This window comes from Corticium candelabrum, chromosome 3 (assembly GCF_963422355.1).
Source record: "Corticium candelabrum chromosome 3, ooCorCand1.1, whole genome shotgun sequence".
NCBI lineage: Eukaryota > Metazoa > Porifera > Homoscleromorpha > Homosclerophorida > Plakinidae > Corticium > Corticium candelabrum.
This window is the reverse complement of record NC_085087.1, coordinates 3031836-3052006: the sequence shown is the minus strand read 5'-3', so window position 1 is coordinate 3052006 and position 20171 is coordinate 3031836. Positions and strand designations below refer to the sequence as shown.

At 39.0% G+C, this 20171-nt stretch overlaps 2 protein-coding genes across 5 annotated transcripts; one reads left to right on the top strand and one right to left on the bottom strand.

Annotated features, from left to right (window-relative positions):
* Nucleotides 1–410: 410 nt before the first annotated feature.
* LOC134177588 (actin-like) lies at nucleotides 411–2484 on the top strand. Its single transcript, XM_062644364.1, has 3 exons — nucleotides 411–632; nucleotides 860–1345; nucleotides 1896–2484. The coding sequence occupies exons 1-3, from the start codon at nucleotides 411–413 to the stop codon at nucleotides 2319–2321; spliced, it is 1134 nt and encodes a 377-aa protein (XP_062500348.1). The 3' UTR covers nucleotides 2322–2484.
* Nucleotides 2485–5236: 2752 nt separating this feature from the next.
* LOC134177503 (uncharacterized) lies at nucleotides 5237–20108 on the bottom strand. 4 transcript variants are annotated; one of them, XM_062644288.1, is made up of 6 exons: nucleotides 19942–20108; nucleotides 15908–16026; nucleotides 15574–15663; nucleotides 14975–15067; nucleotides 14779–14907; nucleotides 5237–5345 (listed from the first exon to the last, which is right to left on the bottom strand). In XM_062644288.1, exons 2-6 carry the CDS (start codon nucleotides 16022–16024, stop codon nucleotides 5304–5306), a joined length of 471 nt encoding a protein of 156 aa, XP_062500272.1. In that variant the 5' UTR covers nucleotides 16025–16026; nucleotides 19942–20108; the 3' UTR covers nucleotides 5237–5303. The 4 variants fall into 4 exon arrangements, with proteins under 4 accessions (XP_062500272.1, XP_062500270.1, XP_062500273.1 ...); XM_062644286.1 differs by lacking the exon at nucleotides 5237–5345 and having other exon boundaries at nucleotides 14586–14907; XM_062644289.1 differs by lacking the exon at nucleotides 5237–5345 and having other exon boundaries at nucleotides 14586–14907; nucleotides 14975–15045.
* Nucleotides 20109–20171: the final 63 nt, after the last annotated feature.

Below are 20171 nucleotides of genomic sequence, written 5' to 3'. Positions count from 1 at the left end.
AAATTCTTGCGGTCTTTGCAAATCTGTGAATAACTCGCATTTGTAGAAGTGTGATAAGTTCGAAAACTGTCGTTTCAACATTAGTAATCTTTATCTAAGTACTAAATGTTTGTTAAAATTTGTGTATGCATGTCCATAAACATTGGTTTTGCAAAATTTAGGTGTTTTGGCATGTCATGACTAAATGTTTAAATTTCAAAAAATATATAATTTAAAACTAAGCCAATTTTATTTTATTCTGCATCGATCTTTTTTAGTTTGCTGCAAATTTAACAAGAATACTGTAGAATATATCAAATTTGCATAAGTAAGCACGTGCAAAACGAAAACCAAATATGGTTAAATGGGCGTTCCTTATCCGCCAGTCATTCCAAGTCAAACCGGCATTTGTTAGATATTCGTTTTGTGTTATGGCCAGTCAATGGGAACGGCCACCTCCTTGTCCGAGAGTCATTATCGACAGCGGAACGGGCTGTCTGAAAGCGGGTCTCAGCGGACCTGAAGCTCTCCCAACAGTAATTACGCCTTCTATCGACGACGTTTGGTTACGCCACTTTTGGGTTGACGAATCACCGTCGTACTTTGAGCGAGAGAAAAGAGAGTCTATCGTAAAGTTCGAGGCTTTAGAAAAGGTCGATATTAACGCTAGCTAAATTGTAATCAAATGGGTCTATTATAAAGTTTAAAGTTGATGATTCTGTACACAAAAAGAATTGACTAGAACAGCAGTTATAGAACCAGTAATTATTTAATTATTTTTCTTTTTCTGACCCTGCACAGTAAATTTTTATATTAGTTAAAATAAGTAAATTTTACTTTTTATTTTGTATTATTATAACAAATTTTTTATATTATTTAGCTGTGGAAGTTTGCTCTCACCACACTCAATGTAGATGTAACACAATACGAGGTCATACTTACTGAAAGTGAGTTGAATGTTGGTAAAGACCGCGCAGCGATGGCACAAATTATGTTTGAAGAATATGGTGCGCCGGGATTGTATATCGGTAACGAATCGGCTCTTTCTCTATACTCGTATTGGCATAAAACAGGCGTGGTTGTTAACTGCGGACACCTTGTTACTACAATTGCAATGTTCTACAGAGATCAACTAATAACGAACAAGATACTAAACTATGGCGGTCGAGATGTGACCATGCGTTTACTATCAGATTTAGTCAAAAGTGGCTACGACAAGCTGAACCCTCAAAACCCGGCTCACGTCACCGAAGTGCAAAAGATAAAAGAAAAAGTAGCGTGCGTGAGTTGCAAATACGACGAAGACGTGCGCTTTCCAGATCGAATGGATTCAATTCCGGTTCCCTGTAAAGTGGTCAAAGACAACGTAAGAAATGATATTTTCTAAATTAATACCTTTTATCCTACGTACTATACAGTGGCGTAGCCATGATGAAACCTGCATGGCATCAAACACACATGCACTCACACACACACGCACACACACACACACACACACACACACACACACACACACACACACACACACACACGCACACACACACACACACACACACACACACACACACACACACACGCACACACACACACACACACACACACTGCAAGCTTTTCCGAAATTTGTGCGAGATGTGTATATGTTTAGATCTGGAAGACACTTTAATAGACAAGTTCAATGCTAGCACTAAGAGGAGACTCCAGCTTTTGCCCTGCACAAAATATAACTTGTACTAAATATTATAAAGTCTTGTTACTAATAATTTTTGTTACCTGTATCTCGCACTTTTACGATGATTAATGAAATGATTATAGTCGATGTTGTCAATTTTGTAAATGTAGATTGTAAGCAGAACTAATGAAAGATGTGCCCCAATGCTAGGAGGATGGCCACGCCTCTGTAACTCCATGATTTTTAGGTCGTGAATATTCGCCACGAGCGTTTTGCGTGTGCGCAAGGTCTCTTTCGTCCTGACATGTTTCAAAAGCCTGACAACGGCATTTCAGACGCAATCTACTGTGACGTGGAGAAACACAATCCAGAGTTACGAAAAAAGCTTTATTTCAACATCTTTTTGTGCGGCGGCGGTTCAATGCTGCCGTCGTTTGAAGAGAGGTTAGATGACGACCTCAAAAGATTGACGAGGAGAAAAGAATATATTCGAGTCAATGCTGCACCGCATCGTCAATACAGTGCTTGGATTGGTGCAAATATCTTAGTCAATCGAATGCCGGACGTTCTCAAGAAATTATTGGTCACCAGATCGGAATATCAGGAAGAGGGTGCGAAAGCATTCGAAAGGAAACTATCCCATAAAACTTTGGTTGATTTCAAATGCAAATAATTTAGTTTAGAATTGCGCGCAGTTAATGAATATTTTCGTATCTGCAGCATAAACATGGTATTGAGTTATTCTACAGAATAGAGTATGTATACACAAACAAGCAAATACAAACATAAGTATACAAGTTTATTAATTGCCTTATTGGTAATAAAAATATTCTAAATGACCGACATAGAGTACGCAGAGATTCCTTTTGTGCACGTAATAACTTACAACCCATTTATGACTAGGGAATATAAAAATCATCGGTCGATACTGAATGTAATATTACTTAATGGCTTAATTACCATTACTAATAACAGAATTAACAAAATTTTTAAAACAACATGATGTTGCCGCAAAATATACATCATTCGTAGTTTTATGCAATGACTGTGTTTGCGAATATGAGCAATCGCGAGATTAGCGAATTATTTTCTCTTTTCGACATGCGAAATAGCCAATTATGTTCAGACCAATCTGATTAATGAATCTAAAGACTCTGTGCACATACAGTGAAGAGGGTACCGTAGAATTTTGTAGCTACATCAAAAGGAGTCATTCGACGACCAGAGAAAATGAATTTGCAATTATACGGTTAATTGGTCATTAATTGTGAATTGCGGTATAGACTATACTTAAGTCATAAATAATAATAATTGTTTAAAGTCTTGGTTTATAACGTGATTGTGGATTACATATGGTTTTATGATTAATTAGCTATCAGGCCAGGTGGTTTTAGGATGATTCTATTGTCTTCGGTGTCAGCCTACTTTCTTCGCATCCTGGGCAAATTCGATTGTCGAATTGGCATTACGTTTTTACGACTTACTTGTAATGAGTATCGCGTTAATAAGCAACTGTTAGAGCAACGTCTACTGCCAGAACAACAACACTACGCATGCGCAACACTCGCTTTACATTATGCACAATCTCTGCAATACCTCTTCGGAGGCTCCCTAGTGTTGTAGTCTACTATGTATTTACTTACGTAATTTTGTGGTCTTTTAGTGCGTATATAGGTCTTATGTCCACGAAGTCTTTGGGCAACCTGTTTTGGCCTTGACGTACATTGCAAGGAGTGTGATATACGTCAAGTTGTGGTGAGGGACTAGTTTGCGCTGTGAAGTGTGTGCCGGTTCTGATGTTGCTTCCACATATACTGGTTGTTCCGTCTCCTTTGAGTAGGAACGGCCTTGCTCTAGTGTCGTTTCGGTGTGCAAAGGAGTGGAACGGCTTTGTAACCTTGTTGTGCTGATTGTTGCTGGGAGCGTCTGCGTGCTTTTACCTGTTCGTATGTCCTGTGTGACGCTTGTTGATAGCATGGTTTCGCAGGCGGTTACAGTGTAACACTTTTCGACGAACTTGTCTCATTGGTTGAATTATGTAGTCGGTCTCCTCACGTCGAGTTACAATTTTGAAAGGACCGGGCCAAGGGCAAGTGAGTTTTTGATTACGTCCCGTAGAAGATGTAAAAGATAAACTTTGTCTCTAGAGGTGCACCTATGACTGGGTCGTGAGATTTAGTTACGTCTCTGCGCTTCCTGTGCTGCACTAAGATGAGCTTCAACTATTTATCGATCAAGTATTCGGCGGTTCTGAAAACTTTCATAAAAAGATAAAAGACCGAGAACCTTCGGGCAGAGTTTGAGAAATGTCAAAAACAAGTGTCTGCAGGCAACTGAAGGAAGCGCCCGTACACTAGCTTAAACGGAGAGTAACCAGTCGATACCTGATTTTCTGATCGGTACGCACCCAACAATGGAGACAGCCACAGATCCCAATCGTTTGGACTATTGCTGCAGTATTTAGTGAGTATGCTAATGAGTGTGCGATTCAAACGTTCGAATATACCGTCAGATTGAGGATGAGTCGGATTAGTGCGCACCTTAGCAATTTTCAAGCGGTCCAATGGCTCTTTGATTAGTGCATGCACTCTCAAAGTTTGGGCCAGGGCCTTGATTGGAAAGCAGCATAGCAGGTACGCAGTGACAACTCACAACTCTTCTACATACGCTCGGGCGACGGTTTTCGGCCTTCCGATCTTTCAGTAGAACAGCTTTAGGTCAGCGAGTAAAACAGTCAGAAACCAGAAAGACGTATTTTTACCGTTGTATCACCGGCAGATCCAGAATATCCATGGCTACCATTTCCAAATGGTCTGCCCACTGGGATAGAATAAAGGTTTGTTCGTTCGGAGCGATGGGACTTAAGGTAGCGTTGACATCTGTCACAAGCTTTCATATATTGAACAACGTTTTTTGAGTAATTGTGCTAGTAAAATCTTTCTCTCACTTTATCTGCGGGTTTTCTAAACCCAAGTGATTACTAAATATCGTCATGAAGTTGCTGTTTCTGTTTTCAAAGTTGGATATTTGGCATGGTGTAACAGATGCATGTTGTCCAAGTGACGTTTGATCGTGAGCTTGTCTCACATTTTGCTTTTCGAACCATTATTATGGACACAGCCCAGTCACTTTTGCGGAGAGGTTTCAAGACACTGGCTATTAGATCCAATTCCTCCTCTAATTTGCTTCTTTTTATCCGGCACCTACCTAATATTGGTGGTTTGTCCATGACATCTACTACCAAAATCTTTTCTCAAGACTCCTGGCTTTGATAGCGAACAGTCAGTGAAGCCTCTCCATCAACCCAATGCGTTTGTCCAGAAAACGACTTTGATTTTACTTTACTCGTCTGTAGTGGGTCATGTAACAATAGAAAAACATTAATTTTGTATCGGTACTACTGTCACTGTATACTATAACCATTGCGCATGTTTACTACAAACTTCACTTTCTGACCCCCCCAATTTTTATTGTTATCTTTACTGTTTTCTTTTAATTAGGTTATACGTGAGACCGCACACGGTATAAACATTATCATTTACTTGGAATTTAGAGCGCGTCTTTCCTAAAGTATTCTTAGAGTCGCCGTCTCTTCTCTCTTTCTCAAGTCCGACAGATGTTGACGATACGTCCCATGAATGGGTGCCTCGGCTGATTACTCCGTATAAAAGTATGAACTACCCATTTTGACCATAACCTAATTGGAATTGTTAATGTTTATACAAATTTTTAAAATCTTATCATACGTAGCATTTGCAAATATGGTCAAATTATTAATTGCTCGCTCTTGAGAAACGCAGGGTCGATTAGAAGCAATCACGGTGCCGTCTTCGCGCTAAAGAACACTATAGACCCAGCATCACAGACACAAGATCACAGTCTTAGCGCCCGGCTCACTGCGATACTTTGAGAAGTCCATTCTTCAAGTTAGACGCTCATTCCACTAGAGCATGCCCATTACTGGAGCCAGAAAAAAACAAGTAATTGCACGACAACGGACAAAGTGACGGAGACGGTTTCCACACTAGCGGTGCAGCCGGCGCTACCACAGACGCCGACCACAACACTTGCAGAGGCACTACGGTAGAATAACTACAAGACAAAAATTATCACAAAATTGACGACGAAGACATTTTATTTCAGACAATGTTTGATTCCTTTGTATTAGACTACGAAAACAACCATGATGATCGCACCTGCACTACCCGGTGACCTCCGCTTCCATCGTCGCTTGTCCGCCGCCGCTGTCGACGCCAACGAGCGAGTCACCTTATGCGAAGGGGCAGCGATGGGGCGGTGTTGGCAGTGCTGCTGCGAATACATTATCGTGGTCGTCGAGTAGAAATAACATTGTTGGAAAGGAGAAAGCACCTTCATCGTCATTGTTGTGGTGGTTGATCAATTAACTAATTGACATGCAGTTTGGTGTTAAACGCTTCTATACAGAGGTGATTTGGTCGGCGTCGGTGGTGGCCTATTTGCAAAGACTAACGATTTGATCAAACAATTTGCATAAAATGTTGAATTGAGTGGTCTATAGTAATCACCCGAGACATCTAATTATACGGGCATTTTTCATCTAGTTATATTGTGTTATGGCCAGACAACGTCCTCCAGCAATTATTATCGACAAAGGATCTGGCTTTATGAAAGCTGGGTTCAGTGGAAAAAATCATCTTCCTACTGTGACGATTCCATGTCGTGATGACGTTCTGCTAGGCGATTTTGTTGTAGACAAAGTTCAGGAAGGAAAACTCCCTAACGTATATCTTGAGGCTCTGAAAGAGGTAAGTCGAAGCAACGTACTGCAAGACAACAAATATTTGCCCTTTTGTGTTATGAACATTTTGTCATAATTTTATTTTGACTTATGCAAACGATCATTTTAGTACAAATAGACTGCTGTACGTTGCTTTATAATTTCTCGCAAGTAGCGAACGCTTGCAAGTACATCTAACTGAAAGCCAATTTAATGTTCTCTTGAGCCCATTACAACCTCACCTTTGTCTTTATTGTGCGGCTATTCTGGGGTGAGAAATTCATAGACTAACGTTTCTACCATCCCATGACAACAAGTAATATACTTGACAGACGTGTTAGTTAGTGATCAGAAGCAACGTATACAGGCAGCTGGTTGGGAAGAGTACGTAGAAAACTGAGATTTCAAAGTTAGAAGCGGATCCAGAAGCCGATCGAAAGAGAGAACAAAGACCAATCAGGAATAGTATGACGTCAAATTAATTAAAATTAATGTATAAATTAATTTAGTCGTCCATTAAATTAAGATGACACATGTGTTAAATTATGCTCTGGAAAATGTATATACCGGTAGGCAGAATTACGGTAGACAAGATGCAGCAAAGTCTTTCTGGTAAGAAACTTTAGCGCCATGAATGTGCCCAGGCTGCAAATAGTCTCGCCCCAGACGCGATGTGGATAATTTTCAGCCCCGGATGCGCCGCCAAGACCACTACGTCTGGTTCGGTACCGCCTTTCGGAGCGGGAGTAATATGTAATTAAATTCTTTAGCGCGTGTCATACTAAAATAATATTAGCTAGTATAGGCCATGCTCATTCACTTTGTTCGTGCTCAGACTGGAATCTGAGCATTCTGACCCCTTAACTTTCGATCCCGCGCAACATCTGGGGCTCAGGCGGGAAAGTTAGCTGAAGTGCAGGATCAAGAGACGTGATGGAACGACTGACTGAATTAGGAGGGAAGATGAAATTGGAAGGTGAGAAGTTGCATGAATTTGTCCGTGAACCGCAAGTCATTGAACGAGGAGAGAGAGAGAGAGAGAGAGAGAGAGAGAGAGAGAGAGAGAGAGAGAGAGAGAGAGAGAGAGAGAGAGAGAGAGAGAGAGAGAGAGAGAGAGAGAGAGAGAGAGAGAGAGAGAGAGAGAGAGAGAGAGAGAGAGAGAGAGAGAGAGAGAGAGAGAGAGAGAGAGAGAGAGAGAGAAGGTCATGGCAGTTAGCGCGCTTTCCCTTCTCCAGTCATTTTACAAGCACAGTATAAACACTAACGCACTAATTAAAATTTGGTAATTACTTTTATTAATTAACATACATTTAAGATCTAGTCAATTCTGTTATTGTAACTGGATTGTTGCTCCTTTCATAAAAGTGACCAAAATAGGGAATACGAAATCGACTTCAAAATTTTTGTTCGAAATTACATAGCAAATAATTTATCGTTTAAGAATCTTTGACAGTCCGTTTCTCTATTTTAATTACAGTAGATAGCAATATTGTCAACAAGCTATTATAATTAAGTTACGTAGATAACGTGTATCTAATAACACCAGAGCGACGCGATGAACTCGATTTAGATCCAGATCGACTCTAATTACTACATTACACTCATTTTAGTCTCTTCGCGTGTCATTGCGAAGAGCCAACTGCGACCCTTGCTAAAGAATTTACTCCTAACGTAACACATAGAGCCTCTTGAAGTGTGCTCAGCTGACGCCAGTTACGAGGATGGGTTATAGCGGATTTAGATGGGGCATTAGGAACACGTGGCTCTCTTCAGGAGCGTCCTTGATAGATCTGGCTATAGGTACAATATTTTGTCTGCAATCGCTGAGTCTAGTCTTTGCAGCGATTCTAATTTAAAAGCAGAACGTCGTGTTGTAGCTTTCATAAGTCCAGGGAACGACCACATGCTGGATAAATATGTTGCTAGTAAGAACAGTAAGTGTAGTAGTTGGACATAATATATCTAGTAAGCTTCAAGGATCACATGTAGTTCAGATTATGTGTAATACTCGACCACACGCCCTTCTAGTGCGCGAATTACTAAAGCTAGGGAAGGCTGTTAGTCAAGAGGTATAGCGTCCCCTACTCTTATAGGTGGTTCAGTTTACAGTGATAGATTAGTCTCGCTTAACCAGACTCTTTTCGTCGCTTTAACCTCGCAAGCCAGGCTCTTCCGCGCAGTCGCTGAGCTAACCGCACACGAATCACACGAGGAGGAGAAGCTTTTGCCGGAATTGCTCCAGCGGGAGAAGATCCTGGTCGCTTACGAGACGTCATAGTGACGTGGGACCCCGGATCCGGTTTTATAGCTTGCTAAAGCTAATTCGATCAGGTAAGCATGTAAGTATGAAAGTTGAGAACACGCGACATCGCTTCACGCACTTGTTTGTTTTGCACGAAGTACGTAGTTGACATCATCGTTCGCTTCTAGTACGTATTTATACAGCTCAGCCATGTAATATTCTGCAGTGTCACGACTCCTTTTCTGCATTCAGTTTCGCCAACAATACACCGCCGAATCTAGATCTGTAGCGCGGTAGTTTGAGAAATGAACTCATAGTATACAACACGTGCAACGACGAGTCAACTCTACACTTCCTGCACATGGTAGGTCCACAGCACTGATGTTTTCCCATGCCTAGATGTTTCCAGTTGACAGTGAGGAGAGCCAATATCGTACAAAAGTGCTGCTTGCTGAGTTGACAGTACCGTCACATAGACTGCGTTAGCAATACACGCAAATCTGATCATGACGTGGAGAGGTCAACAAGCTCTAGGCCACTGTTTTGATGAACCGTTGAGTGAAACAGACCCGGCAGTTCTCACACCATTTCCCCCACAGACTATAGATGTCAGAGTAGATGCTCAAGAGTGGTGAACAGTTCTACGTCGGTTTCAATTCGCACAAACCTGCAGATAAGTTCAGTAGAAAGAAACGTTGCTGAAGAGTGTAGGTTCACCGGACCAGTCCCATGTAGGCCATTCCTACGCTCATTACTCACCAGCACTTGGTCCATCAACAGCTTTACTGGATTTCGTGTTCACGCGCTCTCTACGGAGAGCTACCTCTCTGCTTCATGTATCAACATTAACGAGCTCTTTAGGAATCGAATTAGTCTTATCCTAGCTATGAAACCGGATCCTGGGTTCCACGTCACTATGTCGTTCTCGAAAGCGACCAGGCTCTCCTCGCGCTGGAGCAATTTCGGTAAAAGCTCCTCCTCCTCGTGTGATTCAAGTGCGGTTAGCTCAGCGACTGCGCGGAAGAGCCTGGCTTGCGAGGCTATCGTCGCTTCATACTTACAGTATATATATATATATATATATATATATATATATATATATATATATATATATATATATATATATACACATAAGTCTGTACCACGACTGTAGCTTACATAAAGTAAGCGCAATGGACGATGGAAGATTAAACAACATTGAAAGTGGAAGCATTCCTTGCAGCAGTACAGCTTCTGCCTGGAAACATTGTCACCGACTTTGCAGTTCTGCTTCCACTCTCGCGCAATTGCGGAATACGATATTTCCACCGTTTCTGTCACGAATGCACTTTGAGTGCACGAAAAAACACCGCTGTAAACACTTACTTTTCGAACGGCATTTTCATACGTTCTACGTGCAGGATATGTAAAATAGGTTCTCTCTTGATCCCTGTCTGCGCACGACCCATGCATGCAAACTCGCTATTTTACATATGCAAGGCCCAAAATTACGTGCAGTAAGAATGTAGACTTTGTGGTATTATATACTAAGATTATCATATCCTTTCAGCTGTCGTGCTAGACTTCTCTGATTTCAACATTTTAAACTTTGCATGATTTCGTATGCATTCATTTTTTTCAAACCTGTACAAATATATGAGAGAGACACCAGTGCGTACCAAAACGTCTGAACAATGTTCTTTTAATGCCCTTGAGCCTTCCCGTGATTGCTCCAAGTATACAGAGGTGCATGTTTTTTAGTAATTATAATTGAATGGCTTGAATGCTGTGGAGAAACAGCAAATGAGCATCACGTCTTGGATTTTCACTCTTTACTAATTATTAATTTCTTTCTCCATTGTTTGTTCTATAACCAAATTCACGTTCAAGAAAAAGCATAACAGTTCTAAATTCATGTCATTGCTAGAATCTTTGCTCAAATATAATTTGCGTTAACCTTCCGCAGAACAGTAACACACATGCAAATGTCCTAACTATATGCTCATAATTATATCTGTCCGAATGTCGTACCGTCATAATGTCACACCAGCTTTTAGTCGCTTGTTCCCCCTTTAGATAAAGTATAGATTCGCAACTGTAGATTTACGCTTTTTTGTATCAAAGGCAATTTTCAACCAAAGTACAAATGGTATATTTGCTCTTTTGTCTAGATGTGGAAAGACTCAATATATAGACTGAGAGCTGATCCAACTGAGCACATCTTTGTACTCACTGAAAATCGATTGTTTACGGAAAAAGACGAATACTATATAGCAGAAATAATGTCGGAAGAATTCGAAGCAGAAGGACTGTCCATCATCAACGAATCTTCTCTCTCAATGATTTGGTATGGCAAATGGACTGGTGTCTATATAGACTGCGGTGAATTGATGACTTCTGTTGTCGTCTTTCATGACGGCCGACATCTTAGTGACAATTTTCTCAATTTTGGTGGTCGGGATGTTACTCTAGAGCTTTTATCAAGCTTACAGCAAAACCGATAGCAACAGTTAGACTCACAAAATCTTGACTATCTTAAGGAAATCGGAAAAATCAAACACGAATACGAATGGACGAGCACTGACTATGACAGAGAGATGCATCTTGCATACAAGACTGAGCCAATCTCAGTGCTCTGCCAACTAGAACCACAACAGGTAAGTTATGCGACGAACTGAAGTTTTGAAAAAGACTTTTTCGGTTGATTATTAAATGAATGCATATGTAGTTCACACAATAGAAATTACTTGTTCGACGCGAATTTTGTGCTCAGCAATCCGTACGCGGACTTCTGATATACATACATACATACATACATATATATATATATATATATATATATATATATATATATATATATATATATATATATATGTATAATGCCAGGATGGTTTTGGACAGGCTACATTTGGTCTGTCATGGAGAGTAAAATAAAATAAATATATTTATAAAAAAAAAAAAAAAAAAAAAAAAAAAAAAAAAAAAAAAAAAAATATATATATATATATATATATTTATATGTATTGACATAATGATGATGCCGGATGAATGCAATTTTTGCTCGGCAACATAAGAGCTAAAATTAATTAAATCGAGGGTCTCCTTTCGAAGGGTCGAATCAATTATAATTTCTTGGCGAAGAGAGTGAAATGATTCTCAATTTCGCTCCCATACGCGACTAAGAAGCAAAGGAGACTGACGCGTGACAAAAGAAATGAAAACGAATTGCGAGAAGAAGAGAAAAGTCTATTTTCTGAGTTTCCGCTCCATAGTTTGACATACATTTTATTGCTACGCAACCATTGTCACTTGAATACGCGACAATTGTTGTTACGCAGACAGCTACGTAAACCAGTTAAAGGATTGAAATGTGAACGAAGAAACAAAAACTAGAAAGCATAGACGAATATCTAAAGACACTGAAAGTCTGTTTCTGAGTTCCCGCGTTTGTTTGAAAGAGATTAGAGACGCAACCCCAATGCTAGGAAACTAGCACGTGTAAGCAAAGCCATGCAAAACAATTTCGCTTGCTTAACACAATGCTAACGAGTATTTACTTATATATATATCAGGGATCCGGACCCGAATTTTTCCAAGTGGGTAGAGGTGACATGTACTCTATTCGGGAGGAAGCTAAGTTGGCAACGGTTTGACAGTTTTGTATTATTAATTGACGTACTAGGAGCTGTTGATAGTTATTCAAAACGAAAATGTACAAAGTAGAGGACGCTCATTACCTAATCTGTCATTTTGAATAAAATTAACATGCATAAACAGGTAAAATATTTGATCTACAATAAAAAGTTATTGAATTACACCAGCTCCAGCACAGTAAGTTTACGGACCGGCTAATGCATTGACGTATACATAACAAGGTCTGGGGTGCTACCCCATATTTTCCAGCCCATGAATTCAACTGTTTGTGAGAGGGGACAATACAAATTTTGCAACCAAAAAATTAAACAGCTTTCTACTTTTTGTAATGTGCAGCAAAATACATTTTGTGTATTGTACACAATGTATCAGCAGTAGAATTGGAGAAGGTTTGGGGGCTCTGCAGTACCGAAAACCTACAAAGGAAATGTTTGTCATGTGTAACGTTGTTCTTCTCTAACACTTGGATGCTACTTACAAATACCCAGTTTACAAAAAATGCATGTCTTCTTTGTAATTTTCACTTTGACAAACGGCGAAAACCCTAAACACTTCTGTGTTGGGTATATAGTCAGTCCACTGGATTCCACATATGCGGCGAAGACATCGCAGATAAAAACTCTCCAAACTTTTGAGGTTACGACGAAAAAGGGTCCATGACTCGCATCCATACAATAGAACTGATAAGACTATTGCTTTGTAAACTGCAACCTTCGTGGTCAGTTTGATTTCATGCCTTTGCCAGAGTCTGTTGTACAATTTACCAAAAGCAGCACTGGCCTTTGATATCCTATGAGAGACATCTGCATCAACAGTTGCATTACTCGAAAGGAAACTACCCAAATACTTGAAATTGCTGACATAAGACAATAAGAGATCACCAATCATAACTGGAGGAGGGTTATAGTTTGAGCTTGGACGTGGTTGAAAAAACATTTCTGTCTTTTTCAAGCTGATACTCAAGCCAAAACGTTTAGTTGATCTGTTTAAACAGTTGACATGTGTTGAATGTCTTCATATGTTTGACCAACTAATGCGCAATCGTCAGCAAACAAGAGTTCTCTCAGTAGACTCTTGGAAACCTTTGTTTTGGCTTGTAAGCGCATGAGATTGAATACACCTCCAGTAGTTCTAAACTCAAACCGAACACCCTCACGGATGTTCTTGAAGGCATCATTTAAAACCACGGAAAACAAAATGCTAAAAAGAGTAGGTGCTAGAACGCAGCCCTGTTTCACTCCGTTGTTTACTGCAAACATTTCAGACTTTGACTCATCCTCGACAACACAAGCCATTATACTAGTATGAAAGGCTTTGATTAGATTCACAATCTTAACCGGGCAGCCAAGCCTCAAAAGGACTTTCCATAAGCCAGTTCTATCAACCGAGTCAAACGCTTTGACCAAGTCAATAAAGACCATAAATAGATCCATGTGCTGTTCACGACACTTTTCTTGAAGCTGCCTGGCTGAAAAGATCATGTCGGACGTACCATGACCAGAACGAAAACCACATTGGCTTTCAGGAAGGATACTCTCTGAATAGTTTGAGACAAGACGATCAAGAAGAACTCTGGCCATAATTTTGACAGCAACAGACAACGAAGAGGTCCCACGGTGATTGTTGCAGTCAGATTGACTACTTTTTTTCTTGTATAGATGGATTATGTTGGCATCTTTAAAGTTCTGGAGTACATCTTTGAGTTGCCAGCATAGACGAATGAAATCATCTAGTTTGAACAACAGCAGTTCTCCTCCATGTTGAAAAATTTCAGCAGGTAGACCATCAGCACCAGGAGATCTATTCCTTGACATTTTCCTCATAGCTTTATTTATCTCATTGTTAGATGGTGGTTCACAAGCTACAACTAGATCAGACTGTTCATCAATGCTGTCAATAGCTTCTTGTGAAATAAATGTTGGATGATTTAAGATGCTTACAAAATGCTGAGCCCAACGAGTCAAAATTTCTCGTCGTCCATAGAGAAGCCTGGAGTTGTCAACAGATTGTAGAGGTGCGATTGTCTTTACACTTGGCCCAAACACCTCTTTTATGCCTTGATAGAAGCAATACATACATACATACATACATACATACATACATACATACATACATACATACATACATACATATATATATATATATATATATATATATATATATATATATATATATTAAGATTTTGTAAACCAAGGCAAAATGAGAAGAATAATGAGAAGTTAGCAAACAAATCGGAAGCCTAATTGATGTCAGCCTAAATATCAAACACCAACTGCTCTATGATGTTATAGCATCTAGTTCAAATCAATAACATCTATTATTATTGTAAGTGATGAATGAAAATTAGCACCCAATAAATAAATTTATTAAAAAGTGTAAAATTCTCTGTAACAGAGATCTGAAGCGGTACTGTAAACTGCATCTGCTACAACTGCCACAATATTGCACTACATGTTTCACATATGCCATATACTCATAAGTAATGCACTCACTTACTCTAACTTTTGTGAAGATTGGAAGATGCTCTTCACATTTTATATGAATAAGACTGCCCAAAAAAGAAATTGCGTCAAAACTTTTAGACTCAAATTGCATGTCTCTCATGTCTTCTGCTAAAAATGAAATCTGCTCAAAACAATTGAAATCAAGATTGTCATGGCAAATCAAGATTTAAAATTTAAACATTGGTTACCTTGTCACAAAGAACTTTCTTCTTGCATCGTTCATTGCACAAATCTACTAGATTTGTACAATAGTCTACGCCTGTAACAACAGCACCAACGTGCTGCGTTAAAAACAGTAAAATCAAAACGACGTATATGTATATATATATATATATATAACACAGACGGTATGTAGATAAGTAATTTCCTACGCCTTGTAAGTTGTCTACACTTTGTCTATGGCTCTAATGTTGTTTCCATTTCATAGCTTGTAGACATCCATAAGCTAATACACATGATATGCCCGACTTGGCTAAGCATACATGAAAATTTGTAAATGCCTGTTGCAAAAGCACCTAGAATGGTCTAGAGTAACGCGCGCTACAAGCAGAGGATTTTAAAAGTAAGCAAGCATTTCATTTCTTCTAGAAAAAGCTACAAATATTATGCTTTTAGTAATATTTAAAAATTATTGTGTATCGTAATAATACTAAAACATAAATTATGAAACAATAGCAAAGACAATAAAGATTTTGGGATAATTTTTATCCTTATCTAGATACTAGTTATATACTAATTTTGACTTTCCTCCCTGATATGACGTATACGTAGACATCAGAAGTTTTACCTCTGCAAGATAGAAAGCAAATCCTCCGGATCCTGTACCAACATCTAAAATTGAGTCTCCAGCCTTTAGCTTGAGATGCTCCACAGACGCCTACAGAAAAAAAACTTACGTCACGCTACAAATTTAGATAATTGATATCAACAAATATATCCCAGGTCTGGATTTGTCGCGAACCGGACTCTCTCATAACTGTGGCGCCTGCTACTAACGTGCGTTCAAGCGTATATACATGTGCATGTAGATAGATACTTCGTCGTGCCTTAATTAATTAAGTTAACTAACTACATATCTAGCAAAGTCAGTAATTATTAGCAGCAGCTAGATTGTACAACACCTTGCATTTAGCTTCTCCTTCTGAGCTTAAGAATCCTTCTCCGTAGAAAATCTCTAGGCACTTCACTCGCTCTGAATGGTACACTGGAGCTAGGAGAGATTCCGACGCTTGGCTCATGTCTGAAACAATAAACATCCGGGACATTAGCTTGTTGATAGTGTTCAGTAGTCTTACACCACCAAGCCCTCCCCTTTTGACTTCCCTTGGCGGAGAGAGGGTATGGTAAGGTTCCTTTGATGTCTTGGTCCTGCCCTGTTATGTCTTTATGCCCCGTGGAATGCTGGAATCGGCAGAACAAAGACATCAAAGGAACCTTACTGACCCTCTCCCCGGCAATGGAAGTCAAAAGGGAGAGGGGATAGCTGCGCGATACCATCACAATGGCGTAGGAGAATTCACGAGCGGGAAAGGAGCTGGACTGTACGTTATGAGTAAACAAACAACTACCTCGCTTGCCAGACCGTAACAGAACGTACAGCTGGCACACAAAATCTAATTCTTACACTTGAGCGAGGAGGCTCAGCCCCTGGTTCCCCCTTCTTCCTACGCCGGTGTATCATAGGCGCAGAAGCCATGCCCCAATCAGCAGCCTACGGTTACTCTATGTGCATCGTAAAACCGAGTTACAAGTGGAAAAATTTAGACGATAATGTAAAACTACACTTGCGCTCAGACGTCATTTGTACACGAGGGTACACTTGCCGCGCATATTTTGAGGTTTATCCCACAACCTGGAGAACATTCCTACGTCAATGCCTATCTAAATACACCGAGACAATCTAGTCAAGGGTGGACGTACGTCATATGAGATGAACAGACGTGCACGTACCATTCAGTCTAACGTCGCATAAACGACTGAAATACTACTGAACTCAATGCCTGATGCCATAAGAAGACATACTGAGAACGCTTCTAGCGAATCGGAAAACAACGACGACAGTATAGACACAGTAATTGATCATGCGTGTTGTGATGTGCACCATAAATTTGATAGACCATCAGACATCGTGTAAACATAGCCCAACAAAATACTATGACGATGGAGCAGCAAAACAACGAGTTTCTAAGTTGTGACTGCAAATTTCTATAAGTTGTGAACGCAAGTTTGTATACGTTGTGACGGCAAGTTTTTCTAAGTTGCGAACGCAAGTTTCCGTAATTTGTTAACGCGAGTTTCTATAAGTTGTGACCATAAGTTCCTATAAGTTGTGACCGCGTAAGTTACTATAACTTGTAATCGTAAGTTTTTATAAGTTGTGACCGCAACTTTCTATAACTTGTGACAGTAAGTTTTTATAATTTGTGACTGTAAGTTTCTATTTATTGTGACGGTAAGTTTTTATAAGTTGTGACCGCGTATGTTACTATAAGTTGTAACCATAAGTTTCTATAAGTAGTGACCAAAAGTTTCTATAAGTTGTGATAGTAAGTTCCTATAAGTTGGGACCGCGTAAGTCACTATAAGTTGTAACCATAAGTTCCTATAAGTAGTAACCATAAGTTTCTATAAGTTCTGACAGTAAGTTCCTATAAGTCGAGACCGCGTAAGTTACTATAAATTGAGACCGCAAGTTTCTATAAGTTGTGACCATAAGTTTCTATAAGTTGTGACCATAAGTTACTATAAGTTGTGACCGTAAGTTTCTGTAAGTTGTGACCGTCAGTTGTGACCGCAAATTTCTATAAGTTGTGACGGTAAGTTGTAACCGCGAATTTCCATAAGTTGTGACTTTCAGTATCTATAAGTTGTGACTTTCAGTATCTATAAGTTGTGACTATAAGTTTTTATATGTTGTAACCGTAGGTTTCTATAAGTTGTGACCATAAGTTTCTATAAGTTGTGACCATAGGTTACTATAAGTTGTGACCGTAAGTTGTGACCGCGAATTTCTATGAGTTGTGACCGTAAGTTGTGACCGCGAATTTCTATAAGTTGTGACTTTCAGTATCTATAAGTTGTGACTATAAGTCTTTATATGTTGTAACCGTAGGTTTCTATAAGTTGTGATCGCAAGTTTCTATAAGTTGTGACCGCAATTTCTATAAGTTGTGACGGTAAGTTGTGACCGCGAATTTCTATAATTTGTGACCGTAAGTTGTGAACGTAAGTTGTGACCGCGAATTTCTATAAGTTGTGACTTTCAGTATCTATAAGTTGTGACTATAAGTTTATATGTTGTAACAATAGGTTTCTATAAGTTGTGATCGCAAGTTTCTATAAGTTGTGACCGCAATTTCTATAAGTTGTGACCATAAGTTTCTATACGTTGTGACCATAAGTTACTATAAGTTGTAACTGTAAGTTGTGACCGCGAATTTCTATGAGTTGTGACCGTAAGTTGTGACCGTAAATTTTATAAAATGTGACCGTAAGTTGTGACCGCGAATTTATGAGTTGTGACCGTAAGTTGTGACCACAAATTTTATGAGTTGTGACCGTAAGTTGTGACCGTGAATTTCTATAAGTTGTGACTTTCAGTATCTATAAGTTGTGACTATAAGTTTTTATATGTTGTAACCGTAGGTATCTATAAGTTGTGACCGCAGGTTTCTATAAGTTGTGACCGCAATTTCTATAAGTTGTGACCGTAAGTTGTGATCGCGAGTTTCTGTAAGTTGTGATGGCAAATTTTTATAAGTTGTGACTTTCAGTATCTATAAGTTGTGACCTCAAGTTTTTACAAGTTGTGACCGTAAGTTTTCATAAGATGTGACCGCAAGTTTCTATAAGTTGTGACCTTCAGTAATTATAAGTTGTGACCGCAAGTTTCAATAAGTTGTGACCGCAAGTGTCTATACGTGGTGAACACAAGTTTCTATAGGTTGTGACCGTAAGTGTTATAAGTTGTGACGGTAAGTTTTATAAGTTGTGACCGTAAGTTCCCATAAATTGTAACTGTAAGTTTCCTATAAGTTGTGACAGTAAGTTCCTATAAATTGTAAACGTAACTTTCTATAAGTTGTGACCGTAAGTTACCATAAGTTGTAAACGTAAGTTTTTATAAGTTGTGACCTTCAGTAACTATAAGTTGTGACGATAAGTTTTTATATGTTGTGACCGTCAGTATCTATAATTTGTGACCGCAAGTTTCTATAAGTTGTGACCGTAAGTTTTATAAGTTGTGACCGTAAGTTTTATAAGTTGTGACCGTAAGTTCCTATAAATTGTGACCGTAAGTTTCCTATAAGTTGTGACCGTAAGTTCCTATAAATTGTGACCGTAAGTTTCCTATAAGTTGTGACCGTAAGTTCCTATAAATTGTGACCGTAAGTTTCTATAAGTTGTGACCGTAAGTTAACATAAGTTGTAAACGTAAGTTTCTATAAGTTGTGACCGCAAATTTCTATAAGTTGTGAACATAAGTTTCTATACGTTGTGATTGAAAGTTTCTATAAGTTGTGAACATAAGTTTCTATACGTTGTGATTGTAATTTTGTATAAGTTGTGACCGCAAGTTTTTAAAGTTGTGACCGTAAGTTACTAAAAGATGTAACTTAAAATTTCTACAAGTTGTGACCGCAATTTTCTATATATATATATATATATATATATATATATATATATATATTGCGAATGCAAGTTTATAAGATGTGACCGCAAGTGTCTATAAGTTGTGACCTTCAGTATCTATAAGTTGTGACCATGAGTTTTTTATATGTCGTGACCGTAAGTTTCTATAAGTTGTGACCAAATATTTCTATAAGTTGTGACCGTCAGTATCTATAAGTTGTAACCGCAATTTTCTATACATTTTGAACGCAAGTTTCCATAAGTTGTGACCGTAAGTTTTTATAAGTTGTGACCGTAAGTTACCATAAGTTGTAAACGTAAGTTTCTATAAGTTGTGACCGCAAATTTCTATAAGTTGTAAAAAAGTTTTTATACGTTGTAATTGCAAATTTCTATACGTTGTGACCGCGTAAGTTGCTATAAGTTGTAAGCGTAAGTTTATATCAATTCTTTATATCAATTATTGTAAATACAGTAATTATTAGTTTATGCAAAAATACATAAATTGAAATTTATATTCCACCTTAGTGGCCGATCCCAACGCCAAGTGTTCGAGATGACAGCTCGCTCCGGCGTGACGAATAAGCGTCTCGTCGGTGAGGTCGTCGACGCGCGACAATTCGAATGTCTTCAACTTGTTGGAGAAGTTGGCGAATGTCCAAAGCAGCTGGAGGTTCCGAAACTTTGCGCCAAACTGTGAGCAAATATATTTTTGGGTACTTCACACACACATCCCGGATATATAGCCGGGAT

Bases quoted from the DNA above. Each gene is read 5' to 3' on its own strand.
- LOC134177588 (XM_062644364.1), top strand. From the start codon at position 411: ATGGCCAGTCAATGGGAACGGCCACCTCCTTGTCCGAGAGTCATTATC. The intron at 633-859 runs GTCGATATTAAC...TATATTATTTAG, and splicing joins AGTTCGAGGCTTTAGAAAAG to CTGTGGAAGTTTGCTCTCAC. The intron at 1,346-1,895 runs GTAAGAAATGAT...CATGATTTTTAG, and splicing joins GTAAAGTGGTCAAAGACAAC to GTCGTGAATATTCGCCACGA.
- LOC134177503 (XM_062644286.1), bottom strand. From the start codon at position 16,024: ATGAGCCAAGCGTCGGAATCTCTCCTAGCTCCAGTGTACCATTCAGAG. The intron at 15,068-15,573 runs GTAAAACTTCTG...TTTTTAACGCAG, and splicing joins TTGCTTTCTATCTTGCAGAG to CACGTTGGTGCTGTTGTTAC. The intron at 14,908-14,974 runs GTAACCAATGTT...TGTTTTGAGCAG, and splicing joins AGAAAGTTCTTTGTGACAAG to ATTTCATTTTTAGCAGAAGA.